Source organism: Rhea americana, unplaced genomic scaffold (assembly GCF_003343005.1).
Source record: "Rhea americana isolate MKP2758 unplaced genomic scaffold, rheAme1 scaffold_143, whole genome shotgun sequence".
Lineage (NCBI taxonomy): Eukaryota > Metazoa > Chordata > Aves > Rheiformes > Rheidae > Rhea > Rhea americana.
The window spans coordinates 502,850-520,855 of NW_028185517.1; the positions used below are offsets into that span (position 1 = coordinate 502,850).

The 18,006-nt window shown below is 36.2% G+C and overlaps 1 protein-coding gene across 1 annotated transcript; it reads left to right on the top strand.

The window, feature by feature from the left end:
• Positions 1-25: 25 nt before the first annotated feature.
• SDF4 (stromal cell derived factor 4) lies at positions 26-17,429 on the top strand. Its single transcript, XM_085298948.1, has 7 exons — positions 26-279; positions 1,111-1,477; positions 6,841-6,977; positions 7,438-7,551; positions 11,174-11,332; positions 12,392-12,567; positions 14,164-17,429. The coding sequence occupies exons 2-7, from the start codon at positions 1,170-1,172 to the stop codon at positions 14,338-14,340; spliced, it is 1,071 nt and encodes a 356-aa protein (XP_085155074.1). The 5' UTR covers positions 26-279; positions 1,111-1,169; the 3' UTR covers positions 14,341-17,429.
• The last annotated feature ends 577 nt before the right edge of the window (positions 17,430-18,006 follow it).

Genomic DNA, 18,006 nt, shown 5'->3' on the forward strand with positions numbered 1-18,006 from the left:
GGAATCTTCGCCCGGCAAATGGCGGAAATGGCAGCTGCCCTATTCTAAGATGGCGGCTGCTCGCTCCTTACACGTAGGCACGGTGCTGTGAACAGGCTCCTACGCAGCGCTTGCCGGCCCCGTCTCCTCCCCCCCGCCGGTTCCTCGGGGGCGGGTGGTGGCTGCGGTCGTCGGCGCCCCGCTGACGTCTTGACGTCTTGCCGCCGTGTCGTGGCCGCGGGGAGCGAGGCCAGGCCGCAGCGGCGGGCCGGGCATGAGGAGTCGCGGCGGCCCGCACAGGTACAGGGTCAGCAGGGCAGGACGGGGCGCAGCGGGGCCGCGAGTGGCCTCGTGGCGCCCGGGGGAGCCTCGGCCCGCTCCCTTCRCCTATCCCCGTGGTGAGGTTTCGCTGCCACCGCTTGGTCTGTGACTCCTGTTTTGGGCTGGGTGAGCCCTCCCTGGATTTGTATGCCTCCCCGGCTCACTGAAGCTTGTGTTTCTAAACGCGATGTTTTTTAGCTGTGTGCGTTCTCCCCTCCCCCTTTCTGAGGTCTGTGAACTCGTATGTGGTAAACAGGTCATGCAAGGGCTGTCCCCGGGGTTGTTTTTCCTGTGGGCCATTTCCTGTGCGTTTCCAGCTTTGTGAGATGATATTTGTAATCATGTTTCCCTCAGTCATCTGTTTCCAAAAAGATGTTTATGTCTATCAGCTCTTCCTTTGAAGTGACTTTGTGAGAGGTGTGGTAAATTCTGTTGCACTGCTGTGGCTGTTTCTCTAGTGTGCTGTGAAATGCAGTGCCCCTCTTAGGGGCATTGCCCCAACTGAGCTCTGGGACATGTACAGTCACACACACTTGGGTGCTCTGTATTTGCTTCTCTATGAATCATTGAGTTTTATGACTTGCTAGATCAGCTCATGCCATAACAACTGAAGATGGTTTTCAGAGCAGAACTAGGCCCTTTAAAGGATGTTATCTTCCAAAGACATAGTGGAGGTTACAATTGTGTAGACTGGTAACTGATGCACATTAATTTCTTGTAATGTGTACATGGAGGTTCTCCTGAATTTTAGGAGATGTTTTATTAGTGACATTCTAGAGTTTATCTGTATGTTTTTTGYTTTTCTTTTAGGTCACTGAATCCATTCACAATAATTTAATTGACCAGTATTTTGAACAAGAGGGAAGAAAATGATGTCAAGACAGGCTTTTCTCTGCAGTTTAGGATCTCTGTATTTGTCCCTTCTATTTGTATTTCTTCTAATGGATGCTTATGCAAGGCCTGCAAACAATTCTGCCCTAAAGGAAAAACTAGTTGATACTAAAGATGAGAATGAGATCTTGCCCCCAGATCACTTAAATGGGGTCAAAATGGAGATGGATGGACATCTTAACAAAGAATTTCATCAAGAAGTTTTTCTAGGAAAAGAAATGGAAGAATTTGAGGAAGATTCTGAACCCAGAAAAAATAGGAAGAAGCTCATGGTCATCTTCTCAAAGTAAGCTATGTGTACATCCCCTTGCCCCTCTCAGGAGTGAGTATATGTGTGTTTGAGGGTCACAATCAGTGTTCAGGTTTGGTGCTATGATCTTCTGGTAAAATTTATAGCAGAAGCTATTGTTTCTGTATGAAAACGATTAGCTTCTTAGGGATGAAAAGTAAAAGATGTATTTCTTTTTCATAGTTCAAAGGATATCATATTCACATTTTAGATTCATGAATTAGTAAGAAAGGAATTCAACAGTGGTAGAATGCTTATGCAATAAACTGAAAGTGGGATTTTCTTCCAGTTCCAGTAAGTCCTACTGCTTTGCTGTAAGTTTAGTTCCAACTGATGATCTAAGTTTCTTACTTATTGTTTGGGTTTATACTGTTTTGGATTTTGGAATTCTGGGTTTTGTTGCTGCAGTGACCTCTGCAAATACAGTAGAGGGAGAACACTCAAAAGATCCCATAGTGAAGCCAGAAGAAGAAAAAAGATGGATGCACAGTGAATAAGATTGTGGTTAATGAGCTCATAGCTGCATCTTTYTGTTCATAAAACTTCCTAGTAGATATTAAGTGTCCAAATTTGAGTGTCTGGAGATACATGAGTTTAAAAACAATTATACCTAACAGACTATAACAGGAATTCAGAAGTTAAAATGACAACTCTTTTTCTTCATGAGTTAAGAACTGTTGCTAACCAAGCGTTTAACTCCTGGGAAATTAGAAAAATAAGCATCCTGAGAATAAAAGTTCAAATTTTCTTTTACAGCCGTTTTTTGAAAACTCCATAGAGCTGTTTACTTAATGTAAAGTAGTATCTTTACTTTTAGCTATTAAAACACTTTTTCCATTTATAAAACACTTCTTGTACTAGAAAGGGTTTGTATCCGCTAATAATCTCACCTTATGCGTGTGTTTGGAGGTCAGTAAATAGAATAGAATTAGAAATGCATATTAATGTGTTCTTTCAGACACTAAATGGCAGTTAGCTTTATTTGTATTTTTGYAATTGAAGATTAATTTTGTTAGAACAACCTAGATTATATTGGTGCTCTTAATGCTGATTGTAACTTGGGGGTGTGCATGTACCTGAGATGAAGGATGTTGAAAATAATGGACCATACTTCTGATGACTGATTTTACTAAATAAATGACACTAAGTACTAGAACTCAGATTTTCGTGAACCTTGATTTTAGAGGGACAGTTATCTTGTAAATTAAATTACATCTCTTCTGCACTTGAATTCGGGAGTTCTGTTCAGTAGCATAATGCGTGTGGCTTTCTGTTAGGATGTTTTTGTGGTAATGGTGTTACCTTTGTGAATTTGAAAGCTGATTCCCTGCTTCTAGCACTTGCATTTTGTTGATCTTTTCAGCTACTTAAAAGCAGCCCCCTACTAGTGGTTGAAAAGTAAAAAATCTTGTGTGTTATGCTGAGTGCCTCTCCTTGATGATCATTCATCAGGTCACAGACTTAAATAGAACTTATGTTAGTTATTACTAAACACAGAGATTGATACATATCTGTATTCCCTCCTGCAAAATTGAGTGAATCCTTTTGTAAAGCAGAACTCATTTCTACAAAGTATGACTGGGTAGAGGTTGAGCTTCAGCAATTCTTGTAAGGATAGCTCTCAATGTAGCAGCTGTGGCTCTGTGTTCAGACTGCATGTAGGGAGTGGTTTTGACAAGATCTATATCTTTCCATGCCCCCTTTCTTAATTTCAAGTCTACCTCGCAAAATCTTAAGTTTTCATTTCTTGTAATCTTGCTGTCCATAGTGGGAAGATGTTGATTATGACAGCCARTGTAGGACAATAGCATGTAGAATAAAGAGTGTGGACAGGTGACACGTTAAGTTCTTCTGTTTTGGTATCTTCAGTTTCGATTATAGATTTGTATTGTTCAGTTAAAAACCTATTTATGTTGATGTTTGTAAGCCATTCAGTTTTAAGTAATGCATATATCCTGATTTGTATTTTCAATAGATTTATATATAAAAAGCAAACATACGTAAAAACCTAAGTTTTACATATCCCCCTCAGTGTGTAAAGTATAGCTTTGTTTTGTTTTGTTTTGTTTTTTAACATGACTTCCTGGATCTGCTTTTCATTGTGATGAAACAAAAGCCTACTCTGTAGCTATTTGTACTTGATGCTCAAAGAAATTGTTATCTTTGGTCCTTTAGATAAGAAAACTGGCCTCTTGCTCCTCCCTTCCCCCCCCCCCCCATTATGTAGAGCAGCATTGAAGTGTTGTCATTTAGGGACCTGAAGACATGAATCTGATCATCTGAGTGATGAAAGGGTAACTGCTAATACTTTCAGGTGTGAACCTTATGAGTGGTGGCCACAGTAATCTGATTTTTATGGCTTTGAGAAACTGGACTGGAATGTTAAAAAGTGTTATTCCAGGCTTGACTTTTCTTCAGTGTGGCCCTTGTTACAGGTTTCTGTTAGAAAAAATTAACAATTATCCTGCCAAGTAGTGTACTTGGTAAAACTGCCTTGGAATAAGAAACAAACCTTTATTTTGTGATTAATATAGTTGAATGAAGTACGGTTTGAATAGTGAAGTGCTAACCTTGAATGCAGACACTATTTTGTAGGAGTTATGATTCTGATACTACTGAAATATAGTATAAATACTGATGGTGTATATTTATTACATTGCATCAATTACTGTGTGGCCTGTGGTTTAATTTGGTTTGGAATGAGAGTTATGAGAGCGTTAAGGTACGTTTCTCCCTGTAATCTGTATTGTTGAACTCTAATTAATGATGGTAGTCTCCACTTTTCTATCAAGTCAGGAAATAGTACTTTAAAGACAAATTTCTGCAGATTGAGATGTCACTGTGGGAGAAAACTGTTGGTAGTTCTTCTTGTGGAAGAAGTAAAATTGATACTTGTTTTGGAGCTGGTATACCATGAAGTCCTGAGGAAATTTTAAGACTTTTACAGACATGTAACTGTAGAAAGTTTGAGCAAAACTATGATCTGGTACATTTTTCTTGCTTGGATTAAGCTTCTTTTATTGAACTTCTTTCTTTCCAGTTCTTCTTCGATGCATGTTTGTGTGTGGGAGCATGTGTGCCTTTTTTAAAGGAGTACATTAAAATGTACTATTCTTCAGTAAGATTTCTGAGTGTTTGGGGCTCAGAACACTCTTTCCCTACAACCATGTTATAAGATCAGTCTTCTGTGAGTTACCAGTACAGCTGTGCATAATTATTTAAACGCTCGTTATTACGGGAAATATGTTCGGTAGTCCATCCTGAATAAAATAATTACCTAAGGAAACATGGACAGTTGTGGGTGGTTCCCCCTTCTCCCCCTTTGCATGTAGTCTTGATGCGGGGCCAGGTATTGTTTTTCACACAATTGTAAATATTTAATTCTCAAAAGCAGTAGTGCTGTTTATGGGCACTGGAGTGATTTCAACTTACATCATATAGTGAGTGCCTGCTGATTCATGAGAGTGAGTCATTGGAGACTTTTTATGAACTGTGGTAGCAAAACAAAGGTCTACTTTCGTGAACTAGAGGAGCAATACCCTGATTCAAATTTCAGATAAATGTGATGCTTGCTACCTTTTTACCTATTTAGTATGTGATTTAAATGTAGAATACAGGTTGGAAATAAGTTTGATAACTTTGATTTAAAGAAACTTAAATGTTAAGGGGAAAATACTTTGCTATCCGTTCTTATTTTTTAACAGTCCCTATTCCATGTGAAAAACCCATATTTGTTCACAGGCTAATGCAAGGTGCACAAGTGGAACAATGCCACAACAACTGTACTGTTGTCTTGTTGTTCATTACAGAAAAGCTGCTGATACTGAGTCTGTGTATTTATATGTGCAAAGATACAGTACAATATTTAAAAATCCTAGTATAACTCTCTCTAATGCAACTAAGCATTTTAGGAGGTTAGATACTTGGGTCATTTTTTAACTCTAAGCTTTTAACATTTAGTTGACATTTAAAGTTAAATCGTGTACTTTGAGTTTCGGTGATAACATTCAGTAGTGTTGAGATAGTGATCTTAACAGATAAGATAGTGATGCAAACAGATTAAAAAAAAAAACACAGTCAAGCTGATATTTTTTCTTTTCTTAAAAAAAGTTGTACTTCGAATAGTATCTCACCTTTTAAATTTCATTGATATCTTCTAAGTTTTAAGCATACCTCTACCTTTTTGGATATATACCTAACGATGTACTCAGAAAAACTTTAAAATGTCATGTTGATTTTTGTATTTATTCAACTGTAGTTTTTATATTAACTTCTTTTTAATGAAATGAGCTTTAAAATAGACTGCCACCTCAGCAGTTTTTCCTTGCTAAAGCARTCTTGATAGTATATTAAGGCAAAAAGTGGCTGGACATTTACGAACAATTTTGTCAATGAGGCAAAAAAATTATAAATATGTGTGTGTATGTATGTGTATATACACACATATATATCACATGTGTATACACACAAGTGTTTCTGCAGCTCAATAGGAATGAGTACAAGAATATATTTTGACAAATCAACGTGAGCCTGATTTCTCTGAGAAGTAATGGAGACTAAATGTATGTACAGAACTGGTTTTAATTCTTAAAACTGCATTTTAATCAGCTGTAATGTGTTTAACAGATCAAGGGGTATGTAAGTGRGGAAAAAAATATTATCCTATAGTCAAAGCATTATATAGTCTTGAAAGCCATTGTACTAAAGGTATTAATGTCATTGTTTTTAATGGTCACGACAGTTGTGATGTGCTCTAGGCAGACCCAGGGAAGCAACTCATCAGTAAACCTCGGAGTCCTTGGAAAATAAGGGTAAACAGGATCTGGCAAAATATATTGAAGTTAATGGTTTGAGAGAATATTAAAATTTTTTTCAAAATAGTGAARTCTACATCTTACAGTTGACAGTTTTGAACCATTAAGAAATGAGCGTAAGGCTAATATGCCATGAGCTGCATATTTGTGGTTTCTTCTACTTTAAAAACATACTCAAAAGCATAATATTGAAATGGGTTAACTTATAATAAAGTGAAATATGGTTAATTTTTTTAAGAAGTACTTACCTAGGTGCCTGATTTGAAAAGGTGGATTTGAAACAGAAGGAAACGTACTACCTGGTAGTTCGTGAATGCTTTCTTGTTGTAACTCAGAGTCTATTTATATTTACTTAAATATAATTATGAAATAATTTACTAGCTTGCTACTTTTCCCTTTAGTTGAAAGAATGTATAACTTCTCAGAGACAGTTATAATGTGCTTTTTTTCTGTAACAACCTATGTTTGTTATTTTTTGGTAAAGTAATTCATTTAGATTTTATGAATATTCCCAAAATCAAAATCTTGTTTGCTGTCCTTCCACAGGGTGGATATAAATAATGATAAAAAGATAAGTGCTAAAGAGATGCAGCGCTGGATCATGGAAAAGACGGATGAACACTTCCAGGAGGCTGTGGAAGAGAATAAAATGCACTTCAGAGCTGTGGACCCTGATGGTGATGGTAAGATGAATAATTCATCAGTCTCCTGATGACATCAAATCAGTTGCTAGTGGCCAAACTGACTGGCTGCCCTTTAGATCTGCTGTGATAAATCCTAGTTTCTTTAGACTACTTGTAACCCTTTGCATCTCAACAGTTGTGATCATACTTAAGATGACAAAGCAAAGAAGTAATGTGCTCTCAGCATTGTAGACCTCTGTGTTTACTGCTGCATTATTTCACTCAGACACAGGAAATCTTAAGATCTCCAGGAACAAGAGGGTGAGGACCATGACTTCAATAGATTATTTTCATGAGACCTTTCTACTTTAAGGAAATATGAAGTGAATCAGGTGATAGTATCTTTCTATTCAGAAAAGTTAGTGTGGTGGCTACAATGCTGAACTCATTAAGAAATGAGGCCAGAAGTTAAGCATTTTAATCTACTATGTGATGTCTGAGATACAGCACTCTCTTACAGGCCGTGTGTCCTGGGATGAATATAAAGTTAAATTTTTGGCAAGTAAGGGCTTTAATGAAAAAGAGATTATAGAGAAGATCAGAAACAATGAAGAGCTAAAAATTGATGAGGAAAGTGAGTACACTTTATTTTCCTTTAAATCTAAATGTCAAAACTGTTCTTATTGTGAGATGAATGTCTTAGCTGCTTTTCAGCCTCTAACAAGTCCTAAGAGATTACTAGACTCTAGAATACTAGATTTCCCTGGAACTCGGATCTGTGCTCCTAAACACTCTTGATACAAGTGTTTACCACCAAAAATCATAGCTGCTTATTTCTTTCTACCTATTTCAGTAGTTTTCAGTTATTTATGTTTAATAGTCTGCTGACTGTATCAGACTTGTTATTGGTGGCCCATTGTCAGCTGGRGTACCAGGTCCCCTCTTGCTCCAAATGAAAGGGAGGTGGCTATACACYATTCCTCCTCTAAAGCTGAGGAGGCATATATAAGCAAATAAACTGTGTTGTGTTAAAGTAGGTGTGTACTTAAGCATTGCAAAGCATGCTACAAATTAATAGCAAAAGCTTGCCCAACAATTCTTTCATATATCACAAAAGTTCTTGAGAGAGAGAGACTTCTTAGGTTAGCAGGACTGACCATTTCTTCCTTATCACTTCTGAAACTTTCATTGAATCTGACTTGTTCTAAACATGGTAACTCTTCAAGGAGTAACTTTTTTTCCCCTCTCTGAAAGAATTTAAATTTACTGTTAAGTAAAACATCAAGCTTTAGCCTTTCCTTGCAGGAATTAGTCATTTAAAAGTGAGTTAGGTTATATTTTCCATTTATCAAAAAAGCAACTAAAATGCAAATTGGCCTTTGAATTTCATGGTAGGGGAAATACCTGTACAGTATGTTCTATGGCAGTGTGGTTAGCTACAGTTTACAGGAATGCTTGTCAGATAAAAGATTTGCTGAATAAGGGAAGTGTGTACACAATCATTTTTCTACCTAGGTAACAAGCATCGCTTGGGAAAATCGAATTGGTTATCTACCACTTCCTGAGGATGATAGGCAAAACTTAATTTCAAGCTTTCCTGCATCACAAAAGTATTTTTTTAGTTGGCTTTTTTTTTTTCATAAAATAACTCAACAGTAGATCCTCAGACATATGGTCTGAGTCTTAGACAAAAGTTGCTGTTGACCTCTAMCATACTATTGTTTGGATGCCACGCTAAAACTGGGGACACAACTTAGTTAAGTTCTCAGCTACGTTTTCAACTGATGGTGAAAGTTGAGTTCTGTTTTAGCCTGAAGAAAGACAGGAGAAGGGAGGTTGCTTTGTGACTTCTGAACATTTGGGGTTGGCAACATAGAAAAAGCACAAGCAAGTCACTTGATTGTTCTGTATTTACTAGTGTCTTTGAAGTAATAAGTACTCTAAACAATTTGCATTAGAATGCTCACTAACTCGTGAAGAATAAGGAAGTTCAAAAAAAAAAAAAAAAATCCCTGAAGACTTAACTTTTAATTGTAACTATCAGTTCAAAACTGTAAATATTGCCATATGTTGCTTTTCTCTTGTAGCTTCTCAACTCATGCAGGAGCTGCTTGAGACAGATTACTTAAACTTTTCTTTTCAATCCAAAAGAGTTCTTGATCTTAATCTCACAACACCTGACTGGTGATTCAGAATATTTTTAGCACTTGTGAAATGCTTCAGTCTTGTATTTGTTAGTGTGTTTTGGGGATAGCAGGGTGTGCCACAGACTGTATTTTTCCAGTGTGTCATTTAGAAAATGCCCACACTAGGGGGAAAAAAAAATACAGGTATCTCTTTCCTGTTTGGTTATGTTCATGACCAGTAGGTGTATGTAGTATTCATGCTATGTGTTGCAGGTTCTCTCTCTCTCTCTCTCTCTCTCTCTCTCTCTCTCTCTGTGGCATACTCTTAGCGGAAACTTGTTCAAACAATGATTTCTTTTTTTCTCAATTGAGTTTAGGAAAAATTCACTTAAAGTGCTTGTCAAAATGATATAAGTGGAAATGTAAAGTGATTTCTGGTTCTGGTATGTCTGTTTGTACATGTGGTTCAACTTGCATTTGCTCCTTGCAGCAAAAATGTTTTCCTTCATTAAATTATAGTGATAACTAAAACATTAGCAGGTTCTAGGTCTGAAGTCACCTTACTTTCTAATACAGAATAGCTAAGGAAGAAGAATAAATACTTGTATCATTACTAAATAAATTTCTTGGTGCTTAATCCCGCATCTCTGCTTACTGTTTTCAAACTTGCTTTTCTAAAGGCCACTCTGAAATTTCTTGGTTTCAAAAAATGAAAAGTTCTTCCAGAAATACTGACTGTTTCTGAGTCCAAGAATATGAGTTGTTTCTGTGTTGGAGATTCTTTTGAATTCTCAGCCTCTGACATAGTAAGGGAAAGAGGGAGGAGCAAGATAAGTCTTCTCATTGGTTTCCTAATTACAAACTTCATGATTCTAATTGTTCTGCCTGTTCAATTACAAGCCTTGTAAGAAACAGTTATGCATGAGACGTATTCMTGATTATTATATCAAACTTAACTAAAAATTAAACCTAGTTTTTACAATTGTAAAATTTAATTCACATATGTAGTTTTGTGATGGAGGGTAAAGGTGCCGACTGGAATTGTAGTATGGTGAAAAAACAGCCTTTGTACTTTACGAGAGTGTAGCGTGCATAATTCTGTCGGCACTTTATGGTAGATCACTATCATTTTGTCAACTATTTTCAAATACTTTGAGCTTGAACATACCTTAAAGCAGTTTAGACCAGCAATACAACTGGTTTTGGTTTAGATAATGTGTTAAGAAGTGCCAGTGTGAAGTAGTAAAGCTGGGCACTGTAATGCTGGAGTAAAAAAAACATGCCCTTTTGATCATGCTTGGAACTATGATGTTGAAGAACAATATTTTCTGATGTGTGGTAGACTTACAAAGTGCCTTTGAGTAGAATTAAACTGTTGTAATGTACAAAGCAGTGAAACAGTGGTGCTCACAGATTAGAAGCATCTTCCTTGGTCTGTCCATAGTGATGTTATTTGTTCTTAGAAGAAAGCATGCAAAGTGTTATGGGGCTTGTTATTCTATTATTTCTTTTGTTTCTGTAGAAAGGAAATTTGACATCTTCCCTGAAAACACTAACTAGATTTTTGATCTTGAAATTGCAAGAGATGGGGATATTGGATTTGAAACCTATTTTAACAAGTTAAAGGTGCAGACATGGTTTTAAGTAGAAAATGCATATATTAATTCAGAAGAAAGGTACTACTAGAAGGCAGAAAGGTGAAGAATTTCTGTTGGTAGTGGCCTCTAAAATATCAAAAAAGGGAAGGAGGACTTGGAATTTACAAGTATTGCACAAAGTTGAATTAGCCATACCTACTCCCTGAAGCAGATAATCTTTTTTTTCTTCCTTCTACAATAGTTTCCACTTCCTGCACTGCAGTTTTGATGCAGGTACAGCTAAATCTTTATTTTCATTTCTTCAGTTCAGAGCTTTGGTTAGAGGATCTTTTCTAGCGTTTCATCTCTTAGCTAGTCCAAACTAATTGCACTGTGCTTCCCTTTGTCCCCCACACTCCATCCTCAACTGAACAGTAAAATAACTTTAACCAAGGATAACGTGTGAACCAAACAGTTGAATAACAGGCAAGGTATATTTTTGAGAACTGTAACTAGATTAAAAATAATGATTTAATCTTGCTTACTTTTTTAGCACAGGAAGTTTTAGATAATCTGAAGGATCGGTGGTACCAAGCTGACAATCCACCGCCTGATCTSTTGTTGAATGAAGAAGAATTCTTGTCCTTTCTTCACCCAGAGCATAGTAGGGGAATGCTTAAATTTATGGTGAAAGAGATCATCCGAGATCTGGGTATGGCATTTTAAAACACGTTTTCTTGGGAGTTATTTACTTAATTTCGTTGAGTAGCAGCAAAACTTGAACAAAATGTAAGGAAAATACAGTGTAAACACAGATGCTGACATTACTTGGGGTTTTCTGTGGATCTCTAAAGGCTAAATCTAATATCTTGTTAAAGAACAGCACAGCATCGTATGTTAGAAAGATATTCCTTTATTCCTTTATTCAGAGTCCTTTATTCAAGGAAGATCAGCTGACACTGTATCACAGTCAAGTGCTGCTGCACTGCATGGTCATTGTAGCAGTAATCAAAAGGGGTTGATGTATATTAGAATAGTCTAGAATATATTGATATGAATGTTCAGTGAGGAGGTATTTAATTGCTTTGTACTCTTCCAGTATAGCAGTAATATAAGAGATGTGACATACAGACCTGATAGTGGAAATAAATGGTTGAGACTTCTAAGAATATATTTTTGTTTAATTCATAAGTATTGGTGCAAGTCTTTTTCTGTTGACTCAATAGTTAAGGATATTTGAAATCACTAGAACATCTACATTTAAAAAAGAATTTCTACTTTGCTAGTAATTGGGTTAATAAATATGAAGAGTGTCCAGTGATATCTTAACTGCATGATGTACAAACAAAACTCCAGTACACAGGGTTTTTATGAGGGTTAATGTTACTAGAATGTTAACTTAGGGGGAGGCTGGGTACAGCTGTAATAGACTTTCTAGTGCAGTGAATTGTTCGAATATAAAAGATACCCCTAGCCTGCCAGCTGGTATATCTTTCAGACCAGTTAGATTTTTTTTTTTTTTTTTTTTTTTTTTTTTTTNATGAGTGCATGTTTTTTAGCCTTCTAAAACACTCTGTGAACTATAATGCAGCGAGTCTTCTGTTACCCGCATAGATATAAATGGTAGCTATTCTGTGCTGGAGTCAAGATTGTGGACTGCTGAAACTAGGCAGGCTGTATTAATAACGTTGTTGACATGAAGAAATTTCTCATTTTTAATTAACTCTAAGCAAAAGCTTTTCAACTCAGTTACAATGTACTTCTGTTGTAGATCAAGATGGAGATAAGAAACTAACTCTTTCAGAGTTCATTTCATTACCTGTTGGTACTGTAGAGAACCAGCAAGCTCAAGATATTGATGATGATTGGGTAAAAGACAGAAAGAAGGAATTTGAGGAAGTCATTGATGCTAATCATGATGGTATTGTTACAATGGAAGAGCTGGAGGTAAGTCTTCCCTATATAATTATTTCAAGTGTTTTTTAAAACCCGTAGATGACTTACAAATACAGGATTGAAACTACTCTAGAAAATTTCAAATCCAGAAATATTTGAATTGACAGTATGACTTCTTTAAAGGCTTCTGGATTATAGTGTTCTTCTGCAGTGGTTGTAGGTAAGATGGTGTAATGCTTTTTCTTAAAAAGAGAGGGGGAATTTTCCTGTTATTCTTAGTTATGTTCTTAGGGGGTTTTTGTCATAGACGTTGCTATGGATATCTGGGGCATAAAAGAAAGTTTCGACTTCATTAGGCCTTCTAATTAAAGGGGCAACATACTTTCAGTTACAAAAGAAGTAACTGGCGATCTATATATTCATTTTAAAAAAGAAAAAACAAACAAAAAAATAAACSCTGGTGCTCCACTAGCCTAGAAAACAACAGGTAATAAGAGACATGTCTTTGAGACTATTTTTTCTATTTTTAAATACAAATTATACTTTCAAGTGTGGATATTAGTTTGTGGCCTTTTTTGGACTTCTATTTGCAGAAGTGAGACTTTCTAACACTTGTCTACAGAAGAGTCTACCAACCAACACATTATTTGTAGCCCTATAATTGTGGCAATTTGGCAAGTGGAAGAGGCTTGTGGCTCACTTCTAGCTTTCTGTTTAGAATATAAGAATATATTTTAGCTTTCTTTTTAGAATATAAGAATATGCTTTGATTACCAGAATTCAGATTGCAATATAGGCAGTGAGAAAAGATGAATGTCACTTTAAATTTTTAACCTTACTAGTATGCATCTATGTGGGTTTGAGAGATGGATTTATGATCCATCAGTTATGCTCAGACATAGACATAATTAGTAGCATTTTTGCTGAGAATTTTATCCAYTTTTTTAATCTGAGATTTTTAAATAAATTATTCATATAAATATATATTTGTGTATATATTCAGGTGTTCTAATTGTGATCTTTTACAGAATAGCATTATACCATGTTTCATCTGAAGATGAAAAGTGAAAGTAAATATCTCTAGAGTTCTCTGTATCATGAACCGAAATGCACTGTTTGAAAACTTTAAAGTTATTTCAAGTTAAGTGAGGGAAATGTTTCATTTTGAAGACTTTTTGCCTCCATAAATCTCTTTGCCAGGTAGCTTTAACATATTAGCATATTCCAAATTAAATGTGCTCTAAAAAGATTACCTCCATAAACAAGAAAAATCAACTCATACAGAGCGGTAGGTGTGCAGCTTCAAATATTTGGAGCTGATATTTCTTCACAAGAACCACTGGTTTTACTATTGGGTTCAGTTTGCAACAAAAATATTAAAAGTGCATTTATTTTAAACGCTAACATGAGCTGAGAAAAGTCTAGATTTATGTTAAAACAGTTGAGGAAGCAGTGAATGGAAAAATAGCCAGGAGAAAGATGTAATCCTGCTAACGATGTGCTATTGCCCTTTTCTGTGACTTATGTTCATTTTGAAGTGGCTTATATTGGTCTCAATTCCTGAAGCTTGCATAGAGATGGAGTTTAGAATTCTGGTTTGGGGAAATATGTATTTAGTGAGTGAAATGACTGTCTTATTTGTTTTAGGAATATATGGATCCTATGAATGAGTACAATGCCCTAAATGAAGCAAAGCAAATGATAGCAGTAGCAGATGAAAATCAAAACCATCACTTAGAGCTGGAAGAGATCCTGAAATACAGTGAATACTTCACTGGCAGCAAACTTATGGACTACGCACGTAATGTCCATGAAGAGTTCTGACCATGCTCACTTTTTTCAGAGCTCGGAAGCACCTTCTTACTTTCCCAAAAGAACCCACCAAAAAAACAAAGAAGTTACCTTGCTGCTATCTGTGTTGTATGCATACAGTGTGTTGACCTAGACTAAAAAAGCTCCGTCCACATAACTGCAGCTCTGTTGCCTTCATTTTGAAGAGAAGCGGGGGTGGGGAGGAGTCTAAAAATAATGCAGTTTCTGCACTACATCAACTCATCCCATTTTGTACAGTTAATCCAGCTGAATTTTCAGCTGCTTTTGGCTAATCACATTTGGTGGAGGTATCTTTAATATATTAATTCTTTTTTTGTTACCTTCATAGCTGCTGGTCCATGGAAATTGCAAATAACATTGAAAGATTTTGRCTTTCTTAAAGGGATTGTGGTTTAAATCCGTATGTTCTGATGCCATGAAAAAATCCATCTATAGACTGACTGAAAAACTTCTATTTTGCTCAGCAAAGTATTTCTTTGTATTTTGTGTACAGTTTATATCAACATCAATATTTCTTAGTTAAAAATCAGTAAACTGTAGTTGGATGCTGTTTTCTGGGCTGTTCTTGGTTGTTTTTTTTTCTCACTATTTTACCAGTTTCTGTAGTCAGCAYGCATTCTTAATGTTGTATGTACTGAGTATCAATGAATTTCTCAGCTGATACCATTGCTTTTGTCTCTAGAGTTCAGTTCTTCATGGACTTTACTCCAGGAGTGTGAAACCTGTTGTGCTAGCCTGTTAAAGGCATTGGCTCTAGTGTTACACTGTTGTAGTCAGTTTCTGTTAACTTATTAGAAATACTTTGGGACTTGAAGAAAAAGACACAATAGCCACATTCCTGAGATGGCTCATTCATTTACAATAATTTGGCTCATTCTCCAGTGTTTTCTCAATATATCTCAATCTAGCCCTATATTGTTGAAGACTTAATACAAGTCTCCCTCTGTCACTGAACTGTCTTTGGAAACTGGGAGAAAGAACTTGCTTTAAGTGTTACAGAGAACTCTTTTACATCTGAATTAAAAAGAAAACTAGTTTATGATGTGACTGGTTTTTCATTTGCATCTRTACTGTGATTGTGGAAGACTAAGACTGCTTAGGTCTTAAATTTAAATTATTTATGAAATGAATCACTAAGGGGAAGAGTTCTTTGTGGATGTACAGATGCATTGAGTAAATGGATTAATCTTCTAGGATTATGATTTCTACTTAACCATAATTCATTAAAACTAGTAGAGTTGCTTGTTTCTCTGCAATTTAGTGATGCTGACAAACTCGTGAATGCTAAGAGTGGAGGAAATATTGGCTTTGCTTTTGCAGTGCCTCTGCCAGAGCAATGTACAGTCAGCACTTGAAGTTTTCTAATCAGTCAGTTTTTGAGTAATCTCTGAGAAGCATCCCAAGGGTCAAATCTACTACTGTCTAAAATAAGAACCTGAATTAAAAAACGTTTTCTATCTTTACTGTAAGAAGAAGAAGAAAAAAATCTGAAAGGTTGCCTGAAAATCCAAGGTACTATATTTGATTTAATTTATTCTCTTAATATAAATATTGCTGTTTGTTTCTGTTTCAGATGTCCCCCCCCCCTTTTTTTTTGTTGTTGAATGGCTTGTATCAAAGTTGTCTTATACATCCATCTTTTTGCATTAAATGTTTGTGTATGTGCTTTGGAAATGTTGCTCTTGAGCTTGTCAGTGAGTAGGAAGAATCCAAACTCTCCAGAGTTTGTCTCCAGACAAAATCTAGCTTGAAAGAACTGCTAGAGAGGAGTAAATTCAGTTTACGATCTCATATTTCATGTAGAACCAAGAGTATCTGCATATTTCTATTAAAAAGAGCTTATGAAGACTGGTCTAGAAAGTCTTACATGTTAGTCAAACTCCCTCTGCACATACTTGATTGCAAGGCCATGAGTTTTAGGTTAGCCAGAGTCAAGAAACCCTCTACACAAATCCCACAGCTAAAAACATGATGCTTAGTAGAAATCATAGGTATGGCTGTTCTAAGTTAATCAGCAAAAGGTCTGCAGTTTTCTCTTATTTTTTTTTAGCTGAGTCTTCATAAATTCATAATCACCTCCACTTTCAACTAATACAAAAATGTGGATGTAAACACAGTTTTGCAATGGAATGGCCTCCAGTCTAGTTCAAGTTGTAGCAACATCAGTCAATAACTGTATAAACTTCCTTGGATTGCATTCTTCTATTATACTCTAGTTGTTTGCAGAATTTAATCATTTAGATTTCAATAACTTGACTGCACAAATAGAATCTGGTAACATCTGATGCTCATAAAACAAGCACTAGTGTTTGTAGAAGGATTTTGAGCAGCTGAAAGGTGATGAAATTTAAAACTTCATCTGTCAGAGGCAAAGATTATGCGTATTCAGTCTTCCTGAGTTTAATCTCCTAAAGCTAATAATGTGAACACGGAATCCCTTGAAAAATACACGATAATACAGCAGATAGCTAGCAACTGCAGAAATGTTAAAGTATGTGCTGTGCGGTATGTTGCAGTATTTGCTGTGTACTGCTGAGAAGTTTCTTTAATGTCTGTGTGCAGTCCTGCACTCTGATGTTTTGAGTTTTTCCCTATCAGGAATCAGGATCACATGTGAACAGCTGTATGATAAAGTAGACGCATGGTGGGATTTGGAGGTACTTGAGACTGGTCCAATCTAAATTTTAGGGGAAGTTCAGACTATTCCATTTTGTCAAAAGTTTTTATTTATTTTAGTATTTTGTATCTATTCAGTCTTTCTCTCGTTCTTGTAGGCCCTTGCCTGCAAGGGAACCCTTAGTTGTGTGTAATCTCTAAGGAGTTTAGCAGGTCTTTGCTTGAGGAGTATTTTTTGTTGTTGTTTTAAGCCTTCTGTTTAGCACTACTTTTGAGATCAGTGCATTTTTATTTTTTTATTTACTGTTCGTGAATAATCTACCTACTGTTAATAGGAGTGCTGCTGTCACCTGGACATGTTTAGTCTTCCCAGAATTCAAAAGCTTATATAAAACATAGGATAAGTGTCTGTAGTCAAAAAAAGTTGTATGTATATTGTTGAATAAAAGTAGACCGGAGTCTGACCTCCTAGCTTGGCTCATCTCGGCACCCTGAAACTTTCCTCCTCTCCTACTCCAACCAGAGTAGCTGTGTTCAAGTTGGGTTTTGGGAGCAGTCTATGGCACATAACATCTCCACAACAAAGCCAGGCAGAATATGGGACAGGTTAACTGACATTGGCCAAAATCCAGCCACGAGTATGCTAAATGATACAGGATGATTACTATGCACTCTCCCTGTTTTATTTACTGGCATAATGTGGCATATAGAGGAATGCAGTGATACCAAGCCCAGTAAAATTCAGGGATACTATATGTAAAAACTGAATTCTAAAGCTGGCATGTGAAGTCTGTGTGGTGGCTGCTTTTATTAAATAAGAACACTTTAATGCAGATGAAATACTTAACAGGAATATCAATGTTTCATCATCACTGCTCTGGTATTTTGGGAGTTTTCCGTTTAAATGTACGTAGCAGACTTCTAGCCTTTCCCAGTGAAGTTCACAAAAAATGTTTGCATTTTCAGTTCCTTTCTTAGTGAACAAGCAGAGTCTCCTACTATTGTGAAAGAGAATGAAATAAAAAAAAAGAAGAAAAAAAA